Source organism: Phocoena phocoena, chromosome 9, assembly GCF_963924675.1.
Source record: "Phocoena phocoena chromosome 9, mPhoPho1.1, whole genome shotgun sequence".
In the NCBI taxonomy this organism is placed as follows: domain Eukaryota; kingdom Metazoa; phylum Chordata; class Mammalia; order Artiodactyla; family Phocoenidae; genus Phocoena; species Phocoena phocoena.
In genome coordinates this window covers 18,187,436-18,210,662 of record NC_089227.1, presented here as the reverse complement: position 1 = coordinate 18,210,662, position 23,227 = coordinate 18,187,436, and the positions used below count along the sequence as shown (strand labels likewise).

Sequence of the window (23,227 nt, the reverse complement as noted above, 5' to 3'; positions counted from 1 at the left end):
GTGTGCCCAAACACACAGGAGGAAGCACTCCAGGCAGGAGGGAGGAGGGAGGCGTCAGCAAAGGCACAGAAGCATGAGCCATGAGCCACGTTCACACAGACACCTGTTATTATGTCTCAAGGATAAACGGGGAAGAGACCCCGCTACACTTGAGATTACTAAACCTTTGCACTGTTTACTCCATCAGTAAGAGATGTTTGAACACTCGTTTCAATATGTGCATGTTTATGAACTTTACATATTACTGTCCCTATACATTATGTACATTATAAAAAACATGTAAAAAATATCAATAGCAAAAATTACTTGGAGACATGGCCAACTCCAGCCTGGGGCAGGGCAAGTATGAACCTGGGCACATGGTTCTAGAAGAGCAAGGGGGCACCTGAGGAATAACGGGGTTCTGTCAAAAGGACTTAAGAGCCAACCTGAGGGGGCTCACACAGACCAAATGTGGGATAATCCTGGCATTCAAAAAAAAAGCTGTAAACGATAACACACAATTCGACATGTTAATTAAAGAGAAAAAAAAATTCATGAGTCCACGATATGAAGGAATGCGTGAGAGACTGCAGGAAGGGTGGTGTCTCTAGCAAGAGTGTGAAAGCCTCCCTCCTTTCCCATCCACCATGCCCTACACACCCCTTCCATCTGGATGTTCCTGACTTACATCCTTGTTTGATAAACTGATTGTCTAGCAAGTACACTGTTTTCCTGAGTTCCGTGCGCTGCTCTAACAAATTAATCCAGCCCCAGGGCAGCGTCACAGGAACCTCTGACTTACAGCCGATTGTTCAGAAGCACCGGTGACAACATGGACTTGGGATGGATGTGGGGGGAGTGCAGGGGGAGACCGACACAGTCTTGTGAGACTGAGCCCTTAACCCTGGGATCTGACACTCTCTCCAAGTAGTGTCAGACCTCACTTCAATTGCAAGACACCGAGCTGTTGCCGAAGAACTGTTTAGGTGGGGAGACACCCCTACACACATGTGCTTGGTAACCAAAAGTGTCAGCAGTAATATGGGAGCAGAATGAGAGTAAAGGAGACACAGAGGTGGCTTTTTCCTCAGATGAGGCTACATTCCTCGTGAAGGCATTTCATTACGCACCTTCAAACCCTCTGGTCAGGGTAAAGGTAAACAGGAGCAGAATGTGTCTGTCCAATTAAAAATTATATATATCTCCTTAGGATGACTAGCTGTGGCCATTGAGTAACAGAGAAGGCTTTGCAGGTCTCTCAGCTACTGGAATCAAAGGGGCTGCAGAACATCTTGAGCTATTTGCAGGGCCGGCTCATCAACTGACTCACCATGTGTTAACATTCTTGCCAGCAGAGGGAGCAGAGGAGGTTTCGGAGCTCTTCCACTGTGGGCCAGAATGGAGACCAACTGTGTGTGACACCAAGGGTTTGCCTACTGAAGTCCCCTAGCATGCCAAAGGCAGAGATCTGTCATGTGGCACTCACCCTCAAAATCAGGTTTTGATATATATGCATCACCATCACATTTAAACCCACACCGCTTCCTTTAAAATGTCAAAAGAAGAATCTTATAATCAAGAACAGCTATCAAAATAAAGTAAGACACTTCCTCCTCACCACAAATAAAGAGCAAGCACATTGTTCCTTGAATAGAAACGAAACAAAACAAAAAACCAAAAACTAAATATAACACTGTCAGGTGGAAGTACAAATTCTGAATTAAACTACACACGCTAAAAAGCTACAGGGATGAGATGCTAGGCTTGGAAGGTTTCTGCAAATGTATGCTCACTAGCGAAAGACAGGAAGAAGGAAAAAACTCAGAAATGGGACCTGATATGCAAAGAGAAAGAGAGAGCCTAGTGGCACAGAATATATTTAAAATTACATTAACTTATTCATGAGTACAGAAGTAATAAAATGAAAATGGTTAATGCATACATACCCGGCTTTACCATCTCCAGCCAATTCCCTTCACAGCATGTGTCAAGGGTATGACACTTGGACCACTGAAAGCAGACACCTGATGGGAAGGGACACTTACTTTTTGGCAAATCCCCAGTGCTGGAGGCTGAAACCGTCCTGCTTCTGTCATGGGATGGACTGCTTTCCTCATGCTCGGTAAGCGGGGATCCCTCAGAAAGTGCAGAGCCACAAGCCACAGGTTCTAAGGGCCCAGAGAACAACGATGTGGAAAACTCTGGAAACTGGGACTCAGGAATTTTATGTCGTCCATTTGGCAATTCACCATTGAATTGTTCGTAGGAGCTGCTATATGTGTAATCGCTTTCTGCATTTGGCTCATCGAGGTTATATTCCTCGGGATTTGGGCAATCTTCCTCATCATCGTCTTCCTCGTCCAGCTGCTGTTCCAGTAAGAATGGGCCATTCTCAATATGGCCATTGGTTTTGGGTGATTCCATCCAAGTAGGGTCTACATTCGCGAGTTCCTGCTCAACATCGTCTTCGTCTTTCTCGGTGTTTTCTTTCTCAGTGTCTTCTTTCTCCTCCTGGTCCTCAGCTTCGCCTTAAAAAGTTGAAGGGTAAGAATGAGAACTTGTCTCTCTCCGTAACAGAGTGCAGTAGGCACTTATCTCCTCCAACAAGAGACAAATTCGAATGTGCTAATTTCATGTGCTACAGAGCAGACACCTCTTGGCTCTCAGGGTAAAATCTTTAGGTACTCTAAATCTTATCTTTCATTTATTAAATAACTGGCCTACTCTTATTAGAAAAAGTTAGCTCTTTGGGAAAATGGGCATAAATGGAGCTGTACTTCCATTTCTACCCTCTCCTCTATAATCTTCAGAAAAAGTCTGAGTGTACACTACCGTTAAGTAAAAGCTTAATTACAAAATGAAGGACAATCATTAGCATGATAAAGACATGGTGTTTCTCAGACGTTTGACATTAAAAAAAAAAAAAAACTATTTTGAAATATTAACCTATTTCTGGCACACATTTTACAAAGCAAGTACCAAACAACTCCCCACGCTCTCCAATAAGGCCTCGGAGAGAACCACCCTCCTGTCTGAAGCATCAGCGCAGCACCAAGTCACCCTGCCTGGTGACCGGGCGGGTCCCTACTGTGGGAGCTCCTGGGCTCCTATGCAGCCCTGTCTCCAGATTCCACTGACCATTGTTATTCGCAGTCTCACCCTCGGCTGCCTCCTCTAATCCTGCTGTTTTTAGTTTCACCTCTGGGTGGTATTCATCATCTTGCTCATTGGAAGGTACAGCTGATGTGACGTTTTCTTCTATTATTTTCCTTTCAGCTTCTCGCTCCAATTCTTCTATTTCCTGCAGGCGCTTTTCCAATAACTCAGCCTGCCTTTTCTGCTTCTTTTTCAGTTTTTTCTTTTTGTTTTTAGATATTTTTCCTATCTACAACATGTTAAGAAAATACCACGGTCAGTTTGCTTCTTTTTAAAGCACCATGCAGCAGCGTAAATGCTGGCAGCATGGCAAATACCAACACAGGCTGTTTTTCTCAGGTCGCGTTCAATTAAAATCACATGCCCAGACACGAGATCCACATCACGGTTAGGGTTACAGCAAAACCAGAAAAAAAAGAAACCAGTGCTAATATCACGTAACGGGACTACTACCAGGTCTTGGCCTTAGAGGGATATAGCTTAAATGCAGCAAGTCTTTCCCCTTTAAACTCTAAGAAGAACTAAATATGCTGAGATAGATACTCTTGCCTTTAAACAAGAAGCACCTCTTGCAAGTTTTATTTGCTGCTGCCTGTCTATAAAGTAACAATGTCCCCTTCTCCTTAACTGTCTTACTCAACTGCCTGCCAAATCAGGTGTGTTTCATTCACTGTTGGTCAACAGCACTGTCTGCGTTTGGGTCTCACACCCTGAGCTGTTATCAACAGCCAAGACTGCAGGAACTGTAAAAAATGAGCACATGAAGTAAAAGGAAAAAAGAAAAAGCCATGGTTTCAGTCTGCCTCCAATCATGGCGAGCTGACTTGGAAAGTACTGGCAACGAGAGCCTCCAGTCTTTCACAGAGTCAATAATCAAAACAAGCTGCTCAAGCCACAGCAGAACTCAGCAGGCCAGGTGGAATAATTCTTACATCTCCCTCTCCTACTCAGACTTCCATTCCAAACTGAGGGCTGCTGGCAGCACTCTGAAGCTCTACACATTTCCTTCCAAAAGTTTCTGGTTCATAAAGATCTTTTAAAACTTGTAGATGACCCATCAACTCAAGACATACATATATATACATATATATATTCTATGCTCGACTGGAACCAAGCCAGGTTTAGCTCCGCTGGGGTAGGATTTAATTCCAAACAGCTTGTTTCATTTGCTCACACTCAGCATTCTGACAGGACCACAAAGATAATACTCTTTCATATTTAACTACTACCTGGAAGTAAAAAAATCACAACAGCAGCTTCAGAAAAACAGGTAACTTAGAGGCAGATCAGAAATAATATAAAGTGTTTTTGGAACAATCACTCTTAAAACCCTTATCTCTATAACCTCACATTTTACCAGACTCAGCCAAGAGCACTCCAGAAAGTGCATGAGGAAAACAAAGACAGAATTTGGGACAGCTCTAAATTATCCCCCAACTCCAAAAATCACTTCACCTTATCAAAACATTGTCTTACATAATCAAGGATACCCAGCATTTATAAACATGACTGTCTTTTATATTAAAATACATTACAACATCTGTGATTGAGAATGGAACAAAAAAATGCACAACCAATTCCCCCGAACAATCCTTAATGAAAAATTGTTGCAGAAAGAAACAAAAACTAATGTTACAATTCGAAAAGTTCAATAATGAATAGTCACTTTTGACATGGAGGTGAATATAAGTATATGTGTAGGTACTTACAGGTTTTTGCTGTGGAGCAGTACTCACTAGAACAAAACAAAATAAAATGAACATTTAGAGCGAAATAGATACTTATCTTTATGTAGGTAATCTGAACTGTAAAATGAAATAACTACTGTCTTTTAATGGCTATGCAACTTCAACAACTGTTAAATATTAAAACTTCTGAATCAGAGAGACCTAAAGTTTATCCAACTCAAACAAATGACTGGCTCTTAAAAGGCAAAGCCACAGTGGTTCATATGGAGTCATTTCTCTTACTTATCTAAAATTAAATACGCATTCATTTCAAAAACAGACAATCCCAAAGCACTGACTGATAAGAAAACGGAGAAGAGTCATCCAACCAAATTTGTTTAAAGACAATGAAATGAACAATTCACTTACACAACTATGTTTGAAAACTATTTCACAAGTTTATACAACTAAAGTTAAGTCCAATACTGCGGCAAATATTCTAGAAATCACACGAACAGACTTGGCCAGTGTCAGAAGCTTGATAGACTATGGTTCCGTGATCTAAAAAACACCCTGATGTTAGAAAACAAGATTCAGAAGTGGTGCATGTCCCAAGAGCCCCAGGCAGACAGAGGGCTTTTGCCCTGCAGTCCTCGTGCCTGCCTGACAACACACTAGGGCAGACAGCACGTGAAGAGAGGGTGAAAGCACCGTCCACACTTCACTGCCACCACGACACTGCGAAAACCAGAAATTAAACTACATACACCAATACTCAAGTCAGCTGGTCTTCTCCCACCCTGAAGTCTTTTGAAACTAATTCTAAATCCACCAGCTAGACTCAGATTGATGTAGCTGTGCTCACTGGAGTCAAGGAAGCACTCTGACGACTGAACGTCGGCTACAATGAGACCTCTTGCTATAAGAGACAGTCCTCTGCAGAGAAGTGGGCAACACAGGACAGTGTTCCAAGGAGATGAAGCAGCAGGTAAGAGGTCAATGACCTTTTAAGGGAGGACAAAGTAATTCAAACATTAAAGTATAACTTAACTGGGGCATCTTCCTGCTTAAGAAAAAGGTCTAGCTGCTTCTAGTCATCAGGCTCTTACAAAAGCCCCTAATACATACACATCTGACTCAACTGCCCCCAGTGTACAACCTGGCAGGCTCTCAATGCCCCGCACAGACTGAAACAAAGCTGGCTCAGCCCTCACCTGCAGACCCCGAAGGAGGAGGAGCGCCCGCTTTCTGCCACTCGGTGGCCTCGGCTGCCATCCTTCTCACATATGCATCGTCCACGCACATCAAGATGTTTTCCGGCTTTATGTCAGTATGAATGATCTTGCACTTACTGTGTAGATAATCTAACCCCTGAAGGACCTGATCACGTGAAATCAAGAGAGGAGATGACTTATTAATACCTTTATTATTTAACATTTGTTTGTAAAATAGTTAAAATCATTACAAGGCACAAAATACAATGGATACAAAGGGTTTTAGTAAAAATCTTCCTCCCACCCCGGCCCCCAGAGGAACCCAGCTCTTTCCCAGAAGCAAGCAATGTGTATCATCCTGGAGATAATTTATGCTCATGGAAGCAAATGCATCCATACATATACTCTTTTAAATAACAACTTCAGTGAGGTATAATTTACATGTCACACAATTCACCCTTTTAAAGGTACCATTCAATGGTTTCTAGATGTATAGCCCTCACCACTATCTAATTTAGAACATTTTCATCACACAAAGAAGAAAACACTGTACACCCATTAGCTGTCACTCCCCCTCTCCTCCCAACTCCTCCAGCCCTAGGCAACCGCTAATCTACTTTGCTGGGTCTGGACATTTTATGTAAGTGGAATGATACAGAGTGGTCTTTTGTAACTGGCACAGTACTTTCAAGGTCCATCCAAGGGTAGCATGTATCAATACCGCATTTCTTTAAATGCCAACTAATATTCCATTGAAAATACCACATTTCATTCACTTGATGAATATCTGAGTTGTTTCCATTTTATGGCTATTATCAATAATATTGCTATGAACATTCATGTACAAGTTTTTGTGTGGACATATGTTTTTTATTTTTCTTGGGTATATGCCTAGGAGTGCAGTCGTTGGGTCATACGGTAGCTCTATATTTAGCCTTTCAATGAGCTGCCAAACTGTTTTATACTATGGCTGCACCATTTTACACTCCAATCAGCAACGTGAGAGGATTCCAATTTTTTCATCATGGCCAATACTTGTCTTTTTATTTTAGTCACCCTACTGGGTGTGAAGTGTGTATCTCATTGATCTGCATTCCAATAATGACTAATGATGTGTGTACATTTTTAATACTGCAGGAAAGGAGGATTAAATAGCCCTGGTATCCAGGCAACACTATAGCACTGAACTAAAAGAAAATGCTAAGCCAAGATACTCATGTACTTATTATATATATCATTTACATATCATATATATCACAAAAATTACAGAGTATGGTGACCTAAATGCAAGGCCAAAGTTTTTCTGGAATTATTTCCATTAGAGGGGAATTGTTGCAATTCTTTCCATAAGGAAAAAAATATTTAAAAAGTACAGTTCATGTTCCCATACATCAGAAACTCTACAAGCTCAATAAACATTAACATTTGATAAACATCCTCATTCAAACATTTTAAGTCATTTAGGGGCCTTGACGACACTAGACAAGGAAGTGACAAAAAGACAAGCCGAAGATATATAATATCAATCAGCTCTGACAAGTTCTCAGCAAAAAACCCAATGCTCCTGTCTACCTTGAGTTCCTGGCTAAACAATCTTAACAGACGACAAAACATTAGTAACTCAAGGGAAAGAGGTTTCAGAAGAAAATGAAAGGGAAACCTATCTCTTAAACAAGATGAAAATCCCCACACATATCTAAAAAAACTTTTCCTTGGAAATACTTTTACATGACTTCACTGACTGAACAACAGTTGAGCTCCTGTAACAGACCATACACCCTTCTAGATGTCTGACACATAGCAGTAGAAGTTCCCTGTCTCCACTGGGCCTTGACTTTTTACCTTAGGATTAATATCGAATGTTTTAGATAATACTTCGATTAGAATATATTTAAATTATGTTTAAAATGTCAAAGAACCAATAGGAAGAAAGAGATCATTATATATTTCCATAGAGAATAAGGTTATAATCCTGAAGGGAACACGATCCAACGAGCCTGTATGTTATTCACTGGCATTCACGTATCTTCTCTCAACAAACTGAAATATCATGTAGAGTTTTTATATCTGAATAACAAGAGAAATTATGAGAAGTACAAGAAATTAATGGACAGGTACACTGATGACTTCCAGCCTGTGGGAGTAAAAGGAATTAAAGAGTTTTTAGAAACTTTAAACTGTTTTAAATTATTCCAACTGAAACTTCATTTCAATCATCAAATATTAACTCAAAGTTAAAATGTCAGCATCTTTCCAAAAATATCTTTTCACCACCACCCATGCACAAGTTGCTCCTAACTTTCCACCTTAGTTCTTTCATAGTTCTTAGGTTGTTTTACTGTGTGAGAAGCTACTCAGATAAGAGTTAACGTGATCCAGTATCCAAAGGTGTTAAATGAATTCCAATGACAATGAGGCACTTGAGAGGAGCAAAGTGTCTTCAGTAAGAATTTAAGGTTCCAGATTTTTAATACTGGCTGTTGCACTCAACTGGGTTAACCTTCCTCAAGAAGCACAGCTTGTTTCTGACAATGAACATAAGGAACAGACTATCACCGGGATAAATTAAGTCAATTAAGATAACACAAATCTTAAAGGAAACAGTTAAGAGACAGCATGGCGCATTGTGTAAATCACGACCTTGGGACTCAGACCACTCCTGTATTACTGCTCAATCACTCATTCCCTAGGCAAGGTACTTAAGCTGCCTGAGCTTCCATTTTCATATCTATAAAAGGGGGAACATATCCATTAGACAGAAATATGGTAAGAATTAGAAATAATGTATGGAAAACTCACAAATACATGGTCTAGCTCACAGGAAATTCAAACTAAATGGTAGAAATGAACTAAGTCAGAAGACTTGTATTGATACTGACTTAATAACCATAACTTATTAAATTTCTAAGTCACTTATTAAATTTCTCTGGGTCTCATTTCTCCCATCTATAATATGAATGGGCTCTACCTAATAAAACTCTGATCCTTTTAATTCTAGACTAATATATTTTAAAAAAAATCTTTAGCTATAAGAAGAATGGTTTATTTTCAAAAACAGTATTTCTGTTCACAGCCAGTGAACTTAAAGCAATTAAGCACCCCAGAATCCAGAATCCGACAATAATGATGGGCAACCTTACAACCATTTACACTGAATAATTATGATCGTGAAAAAAAAAACAATCAATGAATCAAGCAAGCTTCATGCCCCAGGACAGACCTCTGTTGCCTCACTTGTCTCATCACAGTGTGTCTCTCTTGCCTACAAACCATACTTAGCCTCACCAGCAGGAGGCAGCACAGGCTGCAGAGGCCCCGGGCTGCCATCCGCTTGACCAGGAGTCGGCGATCAGCATAGCCACAGAGGGGTCCCTGACGGGGCTGCATCCCACGTGGGGGACGGAGATCACACCCCAGGGCGGGGCCAGTTTTCTGCATGTGAGTCAGCAGCAGTGCAGACCTGGAGGCAGAGTCCGTGCTCTGGTTCAGGAACTGACTAGCTATGGCTCCCCTTCCCTGACCTCAAATTCAGCCAGAAAACAAGGGCTTGGTCAGCACAGTCTCTAACGTTTCTTCTAGGTACCTATGAACCGTGTCAGAGACTGTCTGATGTTATGGTGTTAACAACATAAACTGGCTCTTCTCCACCTCGGCGTGCTAGAAATAGGTCCTGTCGCAGACATAAAAGGAGGGAGTTGGGAATAATTAATGTGGAGGTTTCACGTGAAGGTGTCTCCCTGGCCTGCTGGCCACCCAGAGTGAGCTTCCTCCCAAATTCTAACATGCACAGAGGAACACAAGGACAGCAACTGTCCACAGTGTCTCCTGACTCTGGTCACAACATGGGCACCTTAACAAAGGACACAGGGCGAGCAGACGGGGCAAGGCCTTGTGACGCAGCGCCGGGGGGTGGGGGTGGGGAACCAGACAGGCAGCACTGCTCCGAGACACTGATGCTTGCAGGGGTGGAGCGAGACAGCAGAGGGCTCTCCTCAAGCCAGAAGCTTTGCTACTGGAAAGTGAAGGCACCCACCGGATCTCTCTTCCTCGCTAGGACAGACAGGAGGTAAATGCTACAAGCTGCTCAGACGAGCACATGCCAGACTGAATGGAGAAGTGTGGCGAATACCTGCCTCACTCACAGAGGACTAGAGCCAGGGGACACTGTCCTCATCCGCTCTGTCCCGAAATCGCCCTCTGCTCCTTCTTCTTTCTAACTCTGACTAGTGAGAACCAATGAGAAAATTCAGCAGCTGTACTTCACTCGTGAACATCGTCAGGATGAAAGATAAAACACTGCGCCCAGCGCTGAGGAAGCACAGAGGAATGAGTTGGGAAAGGGGCTCAACTCCCTTGAAGGAGCGACTTCCCCAAATTTCTGAGCTGCATACCCAACATTTTGAGGAGGAGAATTCCAAGTTAGTACAGAATCACATGTACTACCACACTGATCAAATCCAAGAACATAAAAATGTTTACCAACTTAAAATTAATACTCTATTCTAAAATTGAACAATACTGCCTTGATCATAATGCATTCATTGACAAAAGGACCTGTGAGATCATTTAAATGATAAATAAATACTAAACGCAGACAAACGTAGAAGTAAACCATTTCCACAAACAGAGACATGAATGCATCCTCTTCACAAGACATGCTGTCATTTAAAATGCTCCCCAGTCTTTCTATGCAGACATTTCACACTACCCGGCAGTCAAGAGCATGGATTCCGGATTGCACCACCTGTATTCCAGTCTTGATTCCCCACAGTAACTGGGGGCCTGTGGAAAACTTTTAACACCTTCCTCAGAGTGAAGGTAAGAACACCTCTGGCCTCACAAAGCTGTGGTGAGGAATAGACAGCATAATACAAAGCAAGCACTGAAAACTGTGAATGCCTGAAAGAGCATAATAAATGTTAGTGACAAGCATGATAACAGAAAGAGTTAATGATAACTCAAAAATCCAGAGCTACACGCTGTACCTACGTATCGTAGCAAAGTCACCAAATTCAGAGCCTTGCCCTTACCAAGCTTCATTTAACGGCAAGCAGTCACTTCTTCACAAGGTTTCTGGACAGGGCAATGAATTAAACCATAAGGTTTTAAAAAGTAAAATATCGGCTACCCTTTCGAGTACAGAAGAAAATAAAAGCCACGTTTAAAGAACAGCAACAGGGACTTCCCTGGTGGCGCAGTGGTTAAGAATCCGCCTGCCAATGCAGGGGACACGGGTTTGAGCCCTGGTCTGGGAAGATCCCACATGTTGCAGAGCAACTAAGCCCATGCGCCACAACTACTGAGCCCGCGCTCTAGAGCCCATGAGCCACAACTACTGAGCCCTCGCACCACAACTACTGAAGTCTGCATGCCTAGAGCCCGTGCTCCACAACAAGAGAAGCCACCGCAATGAGAAGCCCGTGCACTACAACGAAGAGTAGCCCCCGCTCGCCCAACTAGAGAAAGCCTGTGCGCAGCAACGAAGACCCAACGCAGCCAAAAATAAATAAGTTAATTAATTAAAAAAATATAAAGAACAGCAACAGCATTTTAAAACCCCATCACCTGTGGTACACCTTGAATGCACCACAAATAACAAACACTGACAACACAGCACCCTTTTTCCTCTTTCGGCTTTAGAAATAAAAGCTAAACATAAAATACACTTCAATAAAGCTGATTTTAAAAGAAAAAGAAATGAAAGCTAGGGGGCAAATACACCCCACGCCTGAGGCCACAGAAGCAGCCTGGAGGAGGCAAGGGGGTGTCCTCACCACGATCACCAGAAACCAGAGGATGGCCCTTCCTGACCCTGCACAAGGTCACCAGGGCGAAACAAGGAGAGTTAAGAACTGATCAAAAGATTGATAATAGCGTATAGGAAACCCTGGAAAAGCAAGTGATTCAACTGTGCTGCGACTTTTCAAAAATAAGTGGGAACCTTTATCTACAAACCCTTCAGATCACAGAAAGGTCAGCCACTTTCTACAGTAAGAATAAGAGGAACATACATTTCTTCTTTCATTTAGGGAAAGCTAACCTCTCAGAAACGTTTCTTTTTTTTTTTTTTTTTTTTTGCGGTAAGTGGGCCTCTCACTGTTGTGGCCTCTCCCGTTGTGGAGCACAGGCTCCGGACGCACAGGCTCAGTGGCCATGGCTCACGGGCCTAGCCGCTCCATGGCTCATGGGCCTAGCTGCTCCATGGCATGTGGGATCTTCCCGGACCGGGGCACGAACCTGTGTCCCCTGCATTTGCAGGCGGGCTCTTAACCACTGCGCCACCAGGGAAGCCCCAGAAACGTTTCTTGACTTCCTACGACGTGAAGGAAGCTACAAAGAGATGTGAAACCTACAATACGTGATCTGGGACTCCCGGTGCTCAGAGTATGCAGCTGGGGAGACAGGATGGCTACTCTGTGCTGGTCACCATGCTGAAAGCTTTATCAGCAGTCCCTCCAAACTCATCTGCACAATAAAGCCACAAATTATGCATTATCGTCCTGATGCGACAAATGCGGACACAGGCTTACAGAAGTTAAGTAATTTGATCAGGGTCACAAAGTAGTAAGTGCCAAAGTTAGAATGTGAAATTAAGTCTATTGCCAAGATTTAAGTGTACTCATTACACTTTCCTCTATTCCAGTGGTTCAACTAAGAGTTCGCATGCCACAACTAGAGAAGCCTGCTCACCGCAACAAAAGATCCTGCGTGCCGCAGATAAGACCCAATGCAGCCAAATAAATACATAAATATTAAAAAAAAAAAAAAAGGAATTATGGATCAAGGTCTGTATTTCAGGTCTAGAACCCCCAGGCAGGTCTACCTCAAGCTCTGGGCCTGGGGACAAGGAATGGGCTCCAAACCAACAAGTCCTCTTCTCAAGCAAACCAAGCAACCTCCCTGATATTACTTACTCTGCAGAAATATGCATGGTAATTATCCATTATATCAGAATAGGTAATCCAGAATAAAGCGTATCTGCAACTTCCCTAATTTAGGCTCTAAGGGCAATGAGTCAAAGACTGGTATGTTCCATGCAGAAAACTGAATCTGGTAAACATTTCTAATTAGAAGGAAATCTTCCATATGTGTATACTTCCATTCTATAAATATCTGCTGCAGCATCAACACCGAACCACACACTAACGGAAGGTTTTCTATTGTCAAGGCAATTGAACGAAGTACAAACACAGTACTCCATATATAACTTAAACATGCCTTAAATTACCTTCCATTTATCCTTCATCCAAATACTTAGAAATAGCAAATAAACACAATACATTATATGTTTTTTTCTGTATTATTTTCTAAGGAACTAAGTGGGACATTTCGTAGTAATGATACTGGATAAAACAATTTCTCATTTTACTGTATCACTTACCTGAAAAAAGATCCATATGCCAAAAGAAATATATGCTTGACAGTTACATATTACTCCCTTTACAAGACAGAATGGCTTATCATTAACTAAATACAAAATTGATTTAATAAGTTCAAAATGTTATGCACTGTGATATATGTATTTATTTCTAAAACTGGAGAGAGAGATATATATGTGTTTGCGCATGCTTTTTTTGTTTTGTTTTTTTTGCGGTACGCGGGCCTCTCACTGTTGTGGCCTCTCCCGTTGCGGAGCACAGGCTCCGCAGGTTGCGGAGCACAGACGCGCAGGTTCAGCAGCCATGGCTCACGGGCCAGTCGCTCCGCGGCATGTGGGATCTTCCCGGACCAGGGCACGAACCCGTGTCCCCTGCATCGGCAGGCGGACTCTCAACCACTGCGCCACCAGGGAAGCCCGTGCATGCTTTTTTTTGTTTGTTTTTTTTTTTAAGACAGGAATTCGTGTTGAAAGGCTAGTCAGTTAGGTATTGGGAGCTGCCGTCATAAGCCTCACCTGTCGAATAATGCTCTTCACACAACGTACTGGGAGGCCTTGGTAGTTGGATTTTATGATCCACTTGAGGAGATGGTGGCCAAGCACTTCAAAGACCATGCAGACATCTGGGACAGGGTTAAGGATCATTTCTGGATACATTTCCTGCAGTGACGGAATTACTAAAAGCAGCATCATTGTGGCACTTGGCAAAACAATTATTTCTTTATAAAATACAACTTCAGTACTATCAATAATACCAAAAGTGGTCATTTGCTGTTCCTCACCTAAATAGAAAGACCTAACACATACTAAGTACCTACCATGTGCCATACATGATTTAATGTGTACTCATAACAACATAAGGAATGAGGAGAGTAAACCTCGGGGAGTTTAAAGAACCCTCCTGCCTGACACCACCCAAAGGTGGCAGAGTCATGACTCAACCCCACACTTACCCACGCTCTCAAGCACACTTCTTCTGACAATCAGCCTTAACGAAAATGAGCAGGACTGAAACCTCACAGAAACTGATGAGGAGAAGAATAGAGAACTCTCCCGCCTTAAGTGTCCTGCCTGCCTACGTAAATTTCTATCCTATACGTCACATAAAACACTTTATAAAACAGAAGTTTACCAAACACAGTGAAGACATTTAATCTTTTCCTTCAACAGTATCTTTCACTGGGTCACTAGATCAATTTTTTAAGTTTTTAAGTTTTTAAGGATGTATGATCACAAGACATGACATGGCCATTAAGACCAACCTATAATAATGAAATCTCAGGAATCTGGGTTTTGTTTTGTTTTGTTTTTTAATAGAAATTCTAGTCAACCACTGACCCTCCAGAACTGTGAGCCACCAAATTCCCTCATATAAATATATTCATGTCATTCATACACAAAGATTTTAAATGGCTCTGAAACCCTTTGAGAATATTTTGTTCAGCCCTGGAGACCTATATGCGGCCTATAAGAAGGTCAGATGAGTTAATGTTTTTTACAATATCTGGATCTACCACATCATCATAGTAACTATTGCTTTAAATATCTTTAATAAAAATAAGAAAAATATTTCTATGACACTGGACAGCGTATGTGGTACAGACTTAGGCATAGATGATCTAAAGCTAGAAGTTCCTTACTATTTCCCAAGCTCATTAAAAAAATGGCAACTAAGGTCTAAAGTTAGTAGCAGGCATAGAGCCGAAGCCCAAGGCTTCTAAATTATGACCTGAGTGTTCTCAAAGCATTGACAAATCTGGACTACTTAACAGTAGAAAGAGCCACTGGAACGTATTCAATATATATCCAAAAAAAATCCCTCCATTTACCTACAAATCAGGTGTTTTCTCCAAAGAAACCCTCTATCAGCTGTCTTAAGAACTGCCTCCCAGATCTGATGCAAGAGGATGGGCTACCCTGCCTGCACATAAACAAACAGGCTCACTTGGAGACCAGGCGCAGAGAAGGACCAGCTCTATCTTTCTATCGATCAAGAGGGGAAAATGTACTTTGCAGCTAGCAGAAAGGATCTTGAGGCAAAGGGTGAGGTAACATCAGCAGTCACCAGAACTTGTTAGTATCCTCAAATCTGATCTCTAGAAGAAATATAAAAACCTCCTCAAATACATAGGGTGTGAAGAAAGTGCTTCCCTATGGGATTAAGTCTTAGTAGATGCAGAAACAAGCTGTCATTCTGGGGTGTAAGCTGGGAGAAGGCTTTGTCCTCAGGTTCTGGAGCTTGAACAGGTCAAATATCAAAATGTTGGATCTGTTCCAAACATGATAAAGGAAAGAATAAAAGATCAGGAAGGAGGAGAAGAGCCTGGCTCTTGACACACACCCGGCACTCACCAGTCACAAGATAATGAATACACGGCTCGGTATTCCTGAACCTTGGGGAATGAAGGTATTGCTTAGATCAGGCCCATACAGGGCTATCTCAGAGGATCGAATACCAAAATATGGAAACAGCATTCTGGAAACTAAAGGCATTCTCTCTTCTCTCCGCTTGTGCCAAAAGCTCTGAGCTACACGTTATTCTGCTGTCACTGCGAGCCCTGGGGCTGTCCTTAACCAATGCCCTGGGCAGAAGGAGGGTAAAGATAAGAGCTCCTTCCACACTACCCCCATTCACTTCCTCCTGAGCCCTCCCTCCCCCAAAACTACTAAGCATGCAAACAATATTAACAGCAGCCCAAGTAAAACTGACATCCTCAAAAGAGAAAGGGAGGTCATGAGATGCACTTGCTCCACTTGTAAGACACACTTCTTTTCCAGAATCAGAACTAAGGCCTCCCTATTCAAAAAGCAAAAGGAACAATTCACCTTATAACTAAGAAACTTTCATCTTTCAAGAATCATATAACACGAAGACGCTAGAGGCTGCACGTGGAGAGTGAAACAGCAAACACAAGTGTATAGGGCTTAAAATATTTCCACTTTTTAAAAGTAAAAAGAAAAACTAGAGCATAATTCAGCCATTAGGAAGCAACACAATCATCAGAAAGGATACGTATTCCATTCATGCCTGAAATTTTGAAGTCATCGATTAGCTGTACCACCATGTCTTTATTTGGGTCAGTGGGATCACTTTCTCGAACCTATAGAGAGAAAAATGAATTCAAGAACAGGAGTGTTTAAGACTGAAAGTCATTTCCATTGTACCAACCAAAACTGTTTAATAAATGTTGTAAAAAATAAAAGATTCAGTATTTGAACTTACAAATAATTTCAATTAATTTAGTAAAACCCAGAAAAATCCCTCCGTGAAATTTCATCATTAACCTTTCTGGTATCATTCACATTTTTGTAGTACTTACACATTTGAGCAATTTTATTTCATCCAAGGCTGTCTCTGTATAATGCTGGGCACTTTTTACAACTTTCATTGCAACAAATCTTTTTCCCCTTAAAAAAAAATGCATTTAAAAAAATTTTAACAGAAATGATCATTTATAGTAACTCTAATAAACTAGACTAATAAACTAGACATCATAATGAACTCTAATAAACTCCAAGAAATAGCGACTTTCAATAAGCTTTCCTTTAAAATAGTACTTTTCAAATTGTGGGGTTACAGTAAAGCAGTGGGTTCATGTATCAATCTCTTCTTTGCTTTGTGTTTCTGTTTTGTCCTCATAAAAATCAAGTAGACTAGATAGATGTCAGAGTTCATCACATATGGTTAAGATCAAGTATTATAACACGTTTGTTTCAATTCACACACACATTACACATGTGTACGTGTACTCTAAGGATGCAGTTTCATATTATGGGTCATGGCTTTCAAAAAGAGTCGAAAACCACTGACTGGAAAGGCCTAAACATTATTAATTTATATTTGAATGTTTTTCTGGTATGGATGAATTACTAGAAAAACAATATGACCCGAGTGTAGCGCAATTACAAGGAATAAGCCTCAGGTATAAAAGCAGAAGAAAATTAATATTTAAAGATGACAGGCAAATGAACTTCAAAGTGAGAGGGGCAAGTCTGGGGTGGGGCAGGCCTGTGCCACAGTGCGCTTTACATGCCACAACAGAAGCAGGTGTGCTCCTCAGCCTTAGCTTGTTGTAAAATAAAGATGTTGAACCAGACCAGGAATCAAAAGCACGAATGACAAGGAACACTTACTGCATATCCCAGCACAGCCAGACAGTAGAGAAGTGTCCCCATCCTAGCTTCCTAATAACATGATACCGGCCATTGAAGAGGTCTCCAATTTTCACTGGATGATAGCCACCTTTTATTATTTAAAAGAAAGAAAGAAGAAAATTAAATTTCAGAAAACTAGTAATGGAAACTCGTTCTTCCTTGTCAGTTCCTGATACCATTAAATAAAACCTAAATAATAAAATCAGATTTAAAAACATTTAATAATACAACATTTTTTCAAGACTACCTTTCATCAAGAGAAAAATGCCCCCTATGTCTTTCTTTTAGGCTTTTTTTTTTTTTTAATTTAACTTAGAAAAGCAATGAACCACCCAGCACGCTGTAACAATAACTGGAGGTTTTATCTGTAAGTCTAGCTGTACATAATATGTATATTCTAGCTCTTGACATTTCTAAACAATCTTTTTTCTTCTAAGCAACAAGTTAAATGCAAATCTTTCGGGGCCAGTATAACACAACTCACCGAAACAAAGGATGTGGACTCTGCAGAGCTGCGCATACACCAAGAGTTTATGCACAGCCAACAAGGAATTATATAATATATGACACTTTACCCACCAAAAGAACTTGCTGCTCTCACCACTCTTCCTCAGCCTAAAGCTCCTGCCAGGAAACAGGTTGGAGAGCAAGAGAGAGCACCCAGTGTTAAGGTTGACTCTTAGGGAGGTAAGGACGCTTCACAGGCATCTAAAAGACCTTCACTTGACATCATCAACAAAATAAGCAGGGTACAAAGTAGCATGCGTAATATGATACCATTTTTTGTGAAACACACAAGAAAAAGTCTGGGAAGATAAGATGTTAGCAGCAAACATCTCTGGATATAAAATTACTCTTTTATTCTTTTTATCTCTATTTTACTTTATTCATTCTATATCTCTTCCAATTATTTCCTTAAAAAATACTTTTCTACATTTCATTCTTTAACATCTACTGCTCTACTTATTGCAAAAATGTTCTCACTTTTTACATCTGCAGAATTCTTACAAATCACTCAAGAAAGACATGGATGTTTCGTGCCTAGTGTTGAGAGGCTCAAAGCAGGAAGCATCTAAATCACATCCTCCACTATATCTAACAGAGGGCCAGGAGTAGCAGTTCAAGAAGTATTATGAATGCTGATGAATATTTAAACTGCGTTCAATTAGTAAAGCAGGAATTTGACCAGATACTAACTTTCTATGATTCTTACTCTCATACCACACTTGCTTTTCCTGGATTTTAATATCAAAGTCTATAACAACAATTTGGGCAAAAGACATGAACTGAAATAGTAAATTAGGAATAAAATATAGCAAATTATTAAATGAATGAATGGGTGTTAACTAAACTTATTGTGGTAATCATTTCTCAATACATAGATGTCAAGTCGTTAGGCTGTACTGCTTAAACTCACACAGTGCTTAAGTCAATTCCATCTCAATAAAACTGGAAGAGAAAATGGCTTATTACTTACATACAAGGCTAAACCAAAACTAAAGTGGGCTCTGAGTTCACAACAGTGTTTAAATCATTCAAATTAACAATGAAAAGGACGAAAAGAAATCGATCATTATTCAAGTAAAATTCGGGATACTGCGCTAGGCACTTTCTTTTCAAAACCAGGATCCATGAAACAAAAGTAAACTGAAACATGCTGCAGGCTTCCCACAAGGGGAGGGAGCAGGGGCGGGGAAGGAAGAAGGGAGAAGTTCTGCCTGGGAAATGCTTAGCTGAACAAAGCAAGCAGATTTCTTGACCAAAGTGGTTCTCAGAGCCCAGTGTCTTAACACACAGTGGGAACCTCCAAGAAAACAGGATGCTACAAATTCCAGACAGGTCTGCTCACAAAACCATTTCTTCAAGGAACTAGCCATATTTCACAGCACAAAGTATTTAGGAAACACTCACGTCTACTGTTTCTTACAACATGTGTTATTATTTCTACACTGCTGAAGTGGGCAAAAGTCTCAGAGATAGTAAGTAGTCAGTTCAGGGCTGCAAACTGGGTCTGACTCCAAAGACCACCACACTCTGTGCACCAGTAAGAAACGCACTCCATTTTTAATACCCAGAAGACCATTTCCTGGTCTTACTAAACAGGAACACTTGAGAGTTTAATTGAAAGCTACTTACCACTTAATTGCATATTATTGCTAACATGAAGGTTTCTAAATTTAAAACTAATTTAATTATGCATAAAGAGAAGAAACCTGTACCGCTATTTTATGTTTCAGATTTGAATTCTTGAACAGCCAGAGTGTGTACATGTGACCTAAGATAGACAAGCACTATTTCCAGTGTAATCACAGCGTAAGAACAGCCGTTCCTTTTCTCAACGGGACTGAAAGTTGAACAAAAGAAATTACTTAGTCCAGTTATTTCAAGAGCCCTCACACTGAGAATATTGTGCCAGAAAATAGGCCAACTAACAAGAGGTGCATAAAAGTAAAACTTAAACACAAATATAAAAACAACTGAAAGCACTAAACATATCCTAAGTTGGTTTTTTTTTTTGGCCTTGCCACGCAGCATGCAGGATCTTATTTCCCAGACCAGGGATTGAACCCACGCCCCCTGCATTGGACGTGTGGAGTCTTAACCACTGGACTGCCAGGGAAGTCCCAAACATAATCCTAATTTTTATTTTGAAAATCTGACATACACAATTTCAAATCTGCAGTCCATATATTGTCACATCCTAACCCCCAGATTTCTACAGGAAATGACAATCTTTCCAAACATTTTTCAATCTCTTCTCAAAGAACAGTAACTAACACTCAGGCTGCCAGAGGGCGGAGCACATCTCCCCAGGGCAGACCACACCAACTGCTTCAACATCCAGGGAATTAAGAGAAAACGGATACTCTTCTCCAATTCCCTCAAATTAGCAAACAACACATGCCATGATGGCTATTAGCAGAGCATACCCTGTGGCCCACAACACTGTCCACACAAAAGGAATCCTAAGACCAGCCAAAGACTAGACAAGGCCCCCCTCCTTCCGCTTCTTCACCATCAGTCAGTACAGAAGCACAGGACAACAGCAGTGCCACAGAAGGACTCTGCTGATGGCATCAAGCAGAGAACGAGTTAGGGTCCAGCAGTTGAGGACTACCTTGACTTAGGACTTTGGTTGATACAACTGTACCTCACTACTTATACTATTTAATATAAAAATCATGCATTTATCACTTAAAAGTTTTCTTCTTTTTCTTTTTTTTAATTTGGCTGTGCCACAACTCTTACAAGATCTTAGCTCCCCGACCAGGGACTGAACCCACGCTCTCGGCAGTGAAAGTGCAGAATCCCAACCACTGGACTGCTAGGGAAGTCCCCAAAGTTTTCCTTTTATTCTTAAAAAGTAAATGCTAGACTGGATTACAAATACATGAGAGCAAGAATGGATTGTTAATCAGTTTTTAAGTTCACTCTGACTCGCATCTCCCAAGCACACCCAAAAAACCTATAACTAAAGCTCTACCTGTACCACTTATAAGGCTTCAAAGAAGACAATTCTGAAACTATCCTTCTTAGCTGTTTTGGGGGACTTGTTGGCCAAGATAAAGATGACTGCCTTTTCCTTGCTGAGCAAAAAACAGGTTCAATTTGAACAGTTCAGAACTCTCTCTCAGACAACAGTCTGGAAGAATTTTCAGCAAAGTCTCTATTTTCTAGCAAAAAATATTAGGTAACATTTTCTTTCACTGACCCTAGTTTCTTAGCCCTCTGATGGTGATGTTTCAAATTAAACAACATATAAAAAGGATAATACATCATGACCAAGTGGGGTCTATTCCAAGAATGAAAACTTGTTTAACATTAAAAAATCAACAGATGTAATTCACCATAATTAACACTAAAAAAAAGAAAAACTTTATAGCAGATGAACAAACATACAAAAAACATTTCACGATATCCAACATGCATTCCCAATGAAAATTCTCAACAAAGCAGGACTAGAAGAACACCTATGAAAAATCTACAGGTAACATCAGTCCTAATGGTGAAAGGCTGAATGCTTTCCCCACCTAAGATCAGGAACAAGGTAAGTATGCCTGCTCTCCCTACTTCTATTCAACACTGGCCTGGAAGCTCTAGTCAGCACAATCAGACAAAATAAATAAATAAAAAGGTATCCAGGCTGGAAAGTAAGAAGAACTATCCATAGCCGAGCAAGAGCCTATGGGGCCTTCCCAAGACAGACCCCTCCCCCATATCCTCTGCAGCAGCTCCTCTCTGAAGTACCAGATAATAGTATCTCATGCATACTTCCTGAGTTTTTCAGATGCTAAAACCACCAACAAATGTTAGAAATTAACCACCTGATGATCATGAGCAGGTAGCCTCCAGACCTTCTGCCGCCCAAGGAGTGATCATCATCAACCCATCAGAGAACTGTGCATGAGCTGACCACATACCCTGGGATGCCCCTTCCTTACCTTTCCTTAAAAAAATGCATTGCTGAAATTTCTCAGGGAGTTTGGGGGTTTTCTGAGCTTGAACCACCCGTTCTCCTTGCTCAGCCCTGCAATAAACCTTTCTCTACTTGAAAGGTTTATCAAACTCGACGTTTCTGCTTGACTGGCCTCACTGTGTGTCGGGGACATGAACCTGCACTCAGTAATATACCTCTATTCATAGACAACCTGATCGTCTACATGAAAAAGCTTAAGGAAGCTGCAAAAAAGCTACTAAAACTAACGAGTGAAGAGAGTAGCAGGATATAAGCTCAAGATATAATAATCAATTGTATTTCTACATACCAGCAATAAACAATGTGAAACTGAAATCTTAAAAACAGACTTAGGGATTTCCCTGGTGGCTCAGTGGTTAAGAATCTGCCTGCCAATGCAGGGAACACAGTTCGAGCCCTGGTCTGGGAAGATCCCACGTGCCACGGAGCAACTAAGCCCGTGGGCCACAACTACTGAGCCCGCGTGCCACAATTACTGAAGCCTGCGCACCTAGAGCCCATGCTCCACAACAGAAACCACGGCACTGAGCCCATGCACCACAATAAAGCGCAGCCCCTGCTCGCTGCAACTAGAGAAAGCCCGCACACAGCAACAAAGACCCAGCACAGCCAAAATATTATATATATATATATATATATATATATATATCATGTATATAAAATATATATATATATAAAATATATATACATAAAATACACACACACACCCTTAGGGAACTTCCCTGGTGGTCCAGTGGCTAAGACTCCACGCGCTCCCAATGCAGGAGGCCCGGGTTCGATCCTTGGTCAGGGAACTAGATCCCACATGCTGCAACTAAGAAATTGAATGCCACAACTAAAGATCCTGTGTGCCACAATTAAGACTTGGTGCAGCCAAAATAAATTAATTAAAGTTAAAAAAAAAATCTGTGTGTACACACACACACACACACACACACACAGAGGAATAAATCTAACCAAAGATGGGAATGGGACTTCCCTGGTGGTCCAATGGTTAGGACTCGGCGTTTTTCCCAGCAGTGGTCTGGGTTCAACCCCTGGTCAGGGAACTAAGATCCTGCAAGCTGTGTAGTGAGGCCAAAAAAAAAAAAAGTAAAAGGATTAAAGAAACATAATAATCAATGTAATGGGTAAATGCTAATTGTCCTAAATTTAAAAAGGAAAAAAACGTGTAAAAGTCATTTCTTAAGACAATTAG

At 41.1% G+C, this 23,227-nt stretch overlaps 1 protein-coding gene across 4 annotated transcripts in view; it reads right to left on the bottom strand.

Annotated features, from left to right (window-relative positions):
* The window catches only part of SRPK2 (SRSF protein kinase 2), a 226,343-nt gene that overhangs the window by 22,539 nt on the left and 180,577 nt on the right, over nucleotides 1-23,227 (bottom strand). For all 4 annotated transcript variants that reach the window (XM_065884408.1, XM_065884407.1, XM_065884410.1 and 1 more), the window contains 8 exons: nucleotides 17,532-17,640; nucleotides 16,718-16,805; nucleotides 16,411-16,498; nucleotides 13,914-14,020; nucleotides 6,020-6,185; nucleotides 4,848-4,873; nucleotides 3,121-3,367; nucleotides 2,028-2,510 (listed from right to left, as the gene is read on the bottom strand). In XM_065884408.1, the coding sequence (XP_065740480.1) occupies nucleotides 2,028-2,510; nucleotides 3,121-3,367; nucleotides 4,848-4,873; nucleotides 6,020-6,185; nucleotides 13,914-14,020; nucleotides 16,411-16,498; nucleotides 16,718-16,805; nucleotides 17,532-17,640 (1,314 nt within the window). The remainder of the gene's footprint in view (nucleotides 1-2,027; nucleotides 2,511-3,120; nucleotides 3,368-4,847; nucleotides 4,874-6,019; nucleotides 6,186-13,913; nucleotides 14,021-16,410; nucleotides 16,499-16,717; nucleotides 16,806-17,531; nucleotides 17,641-23,227) is intronic.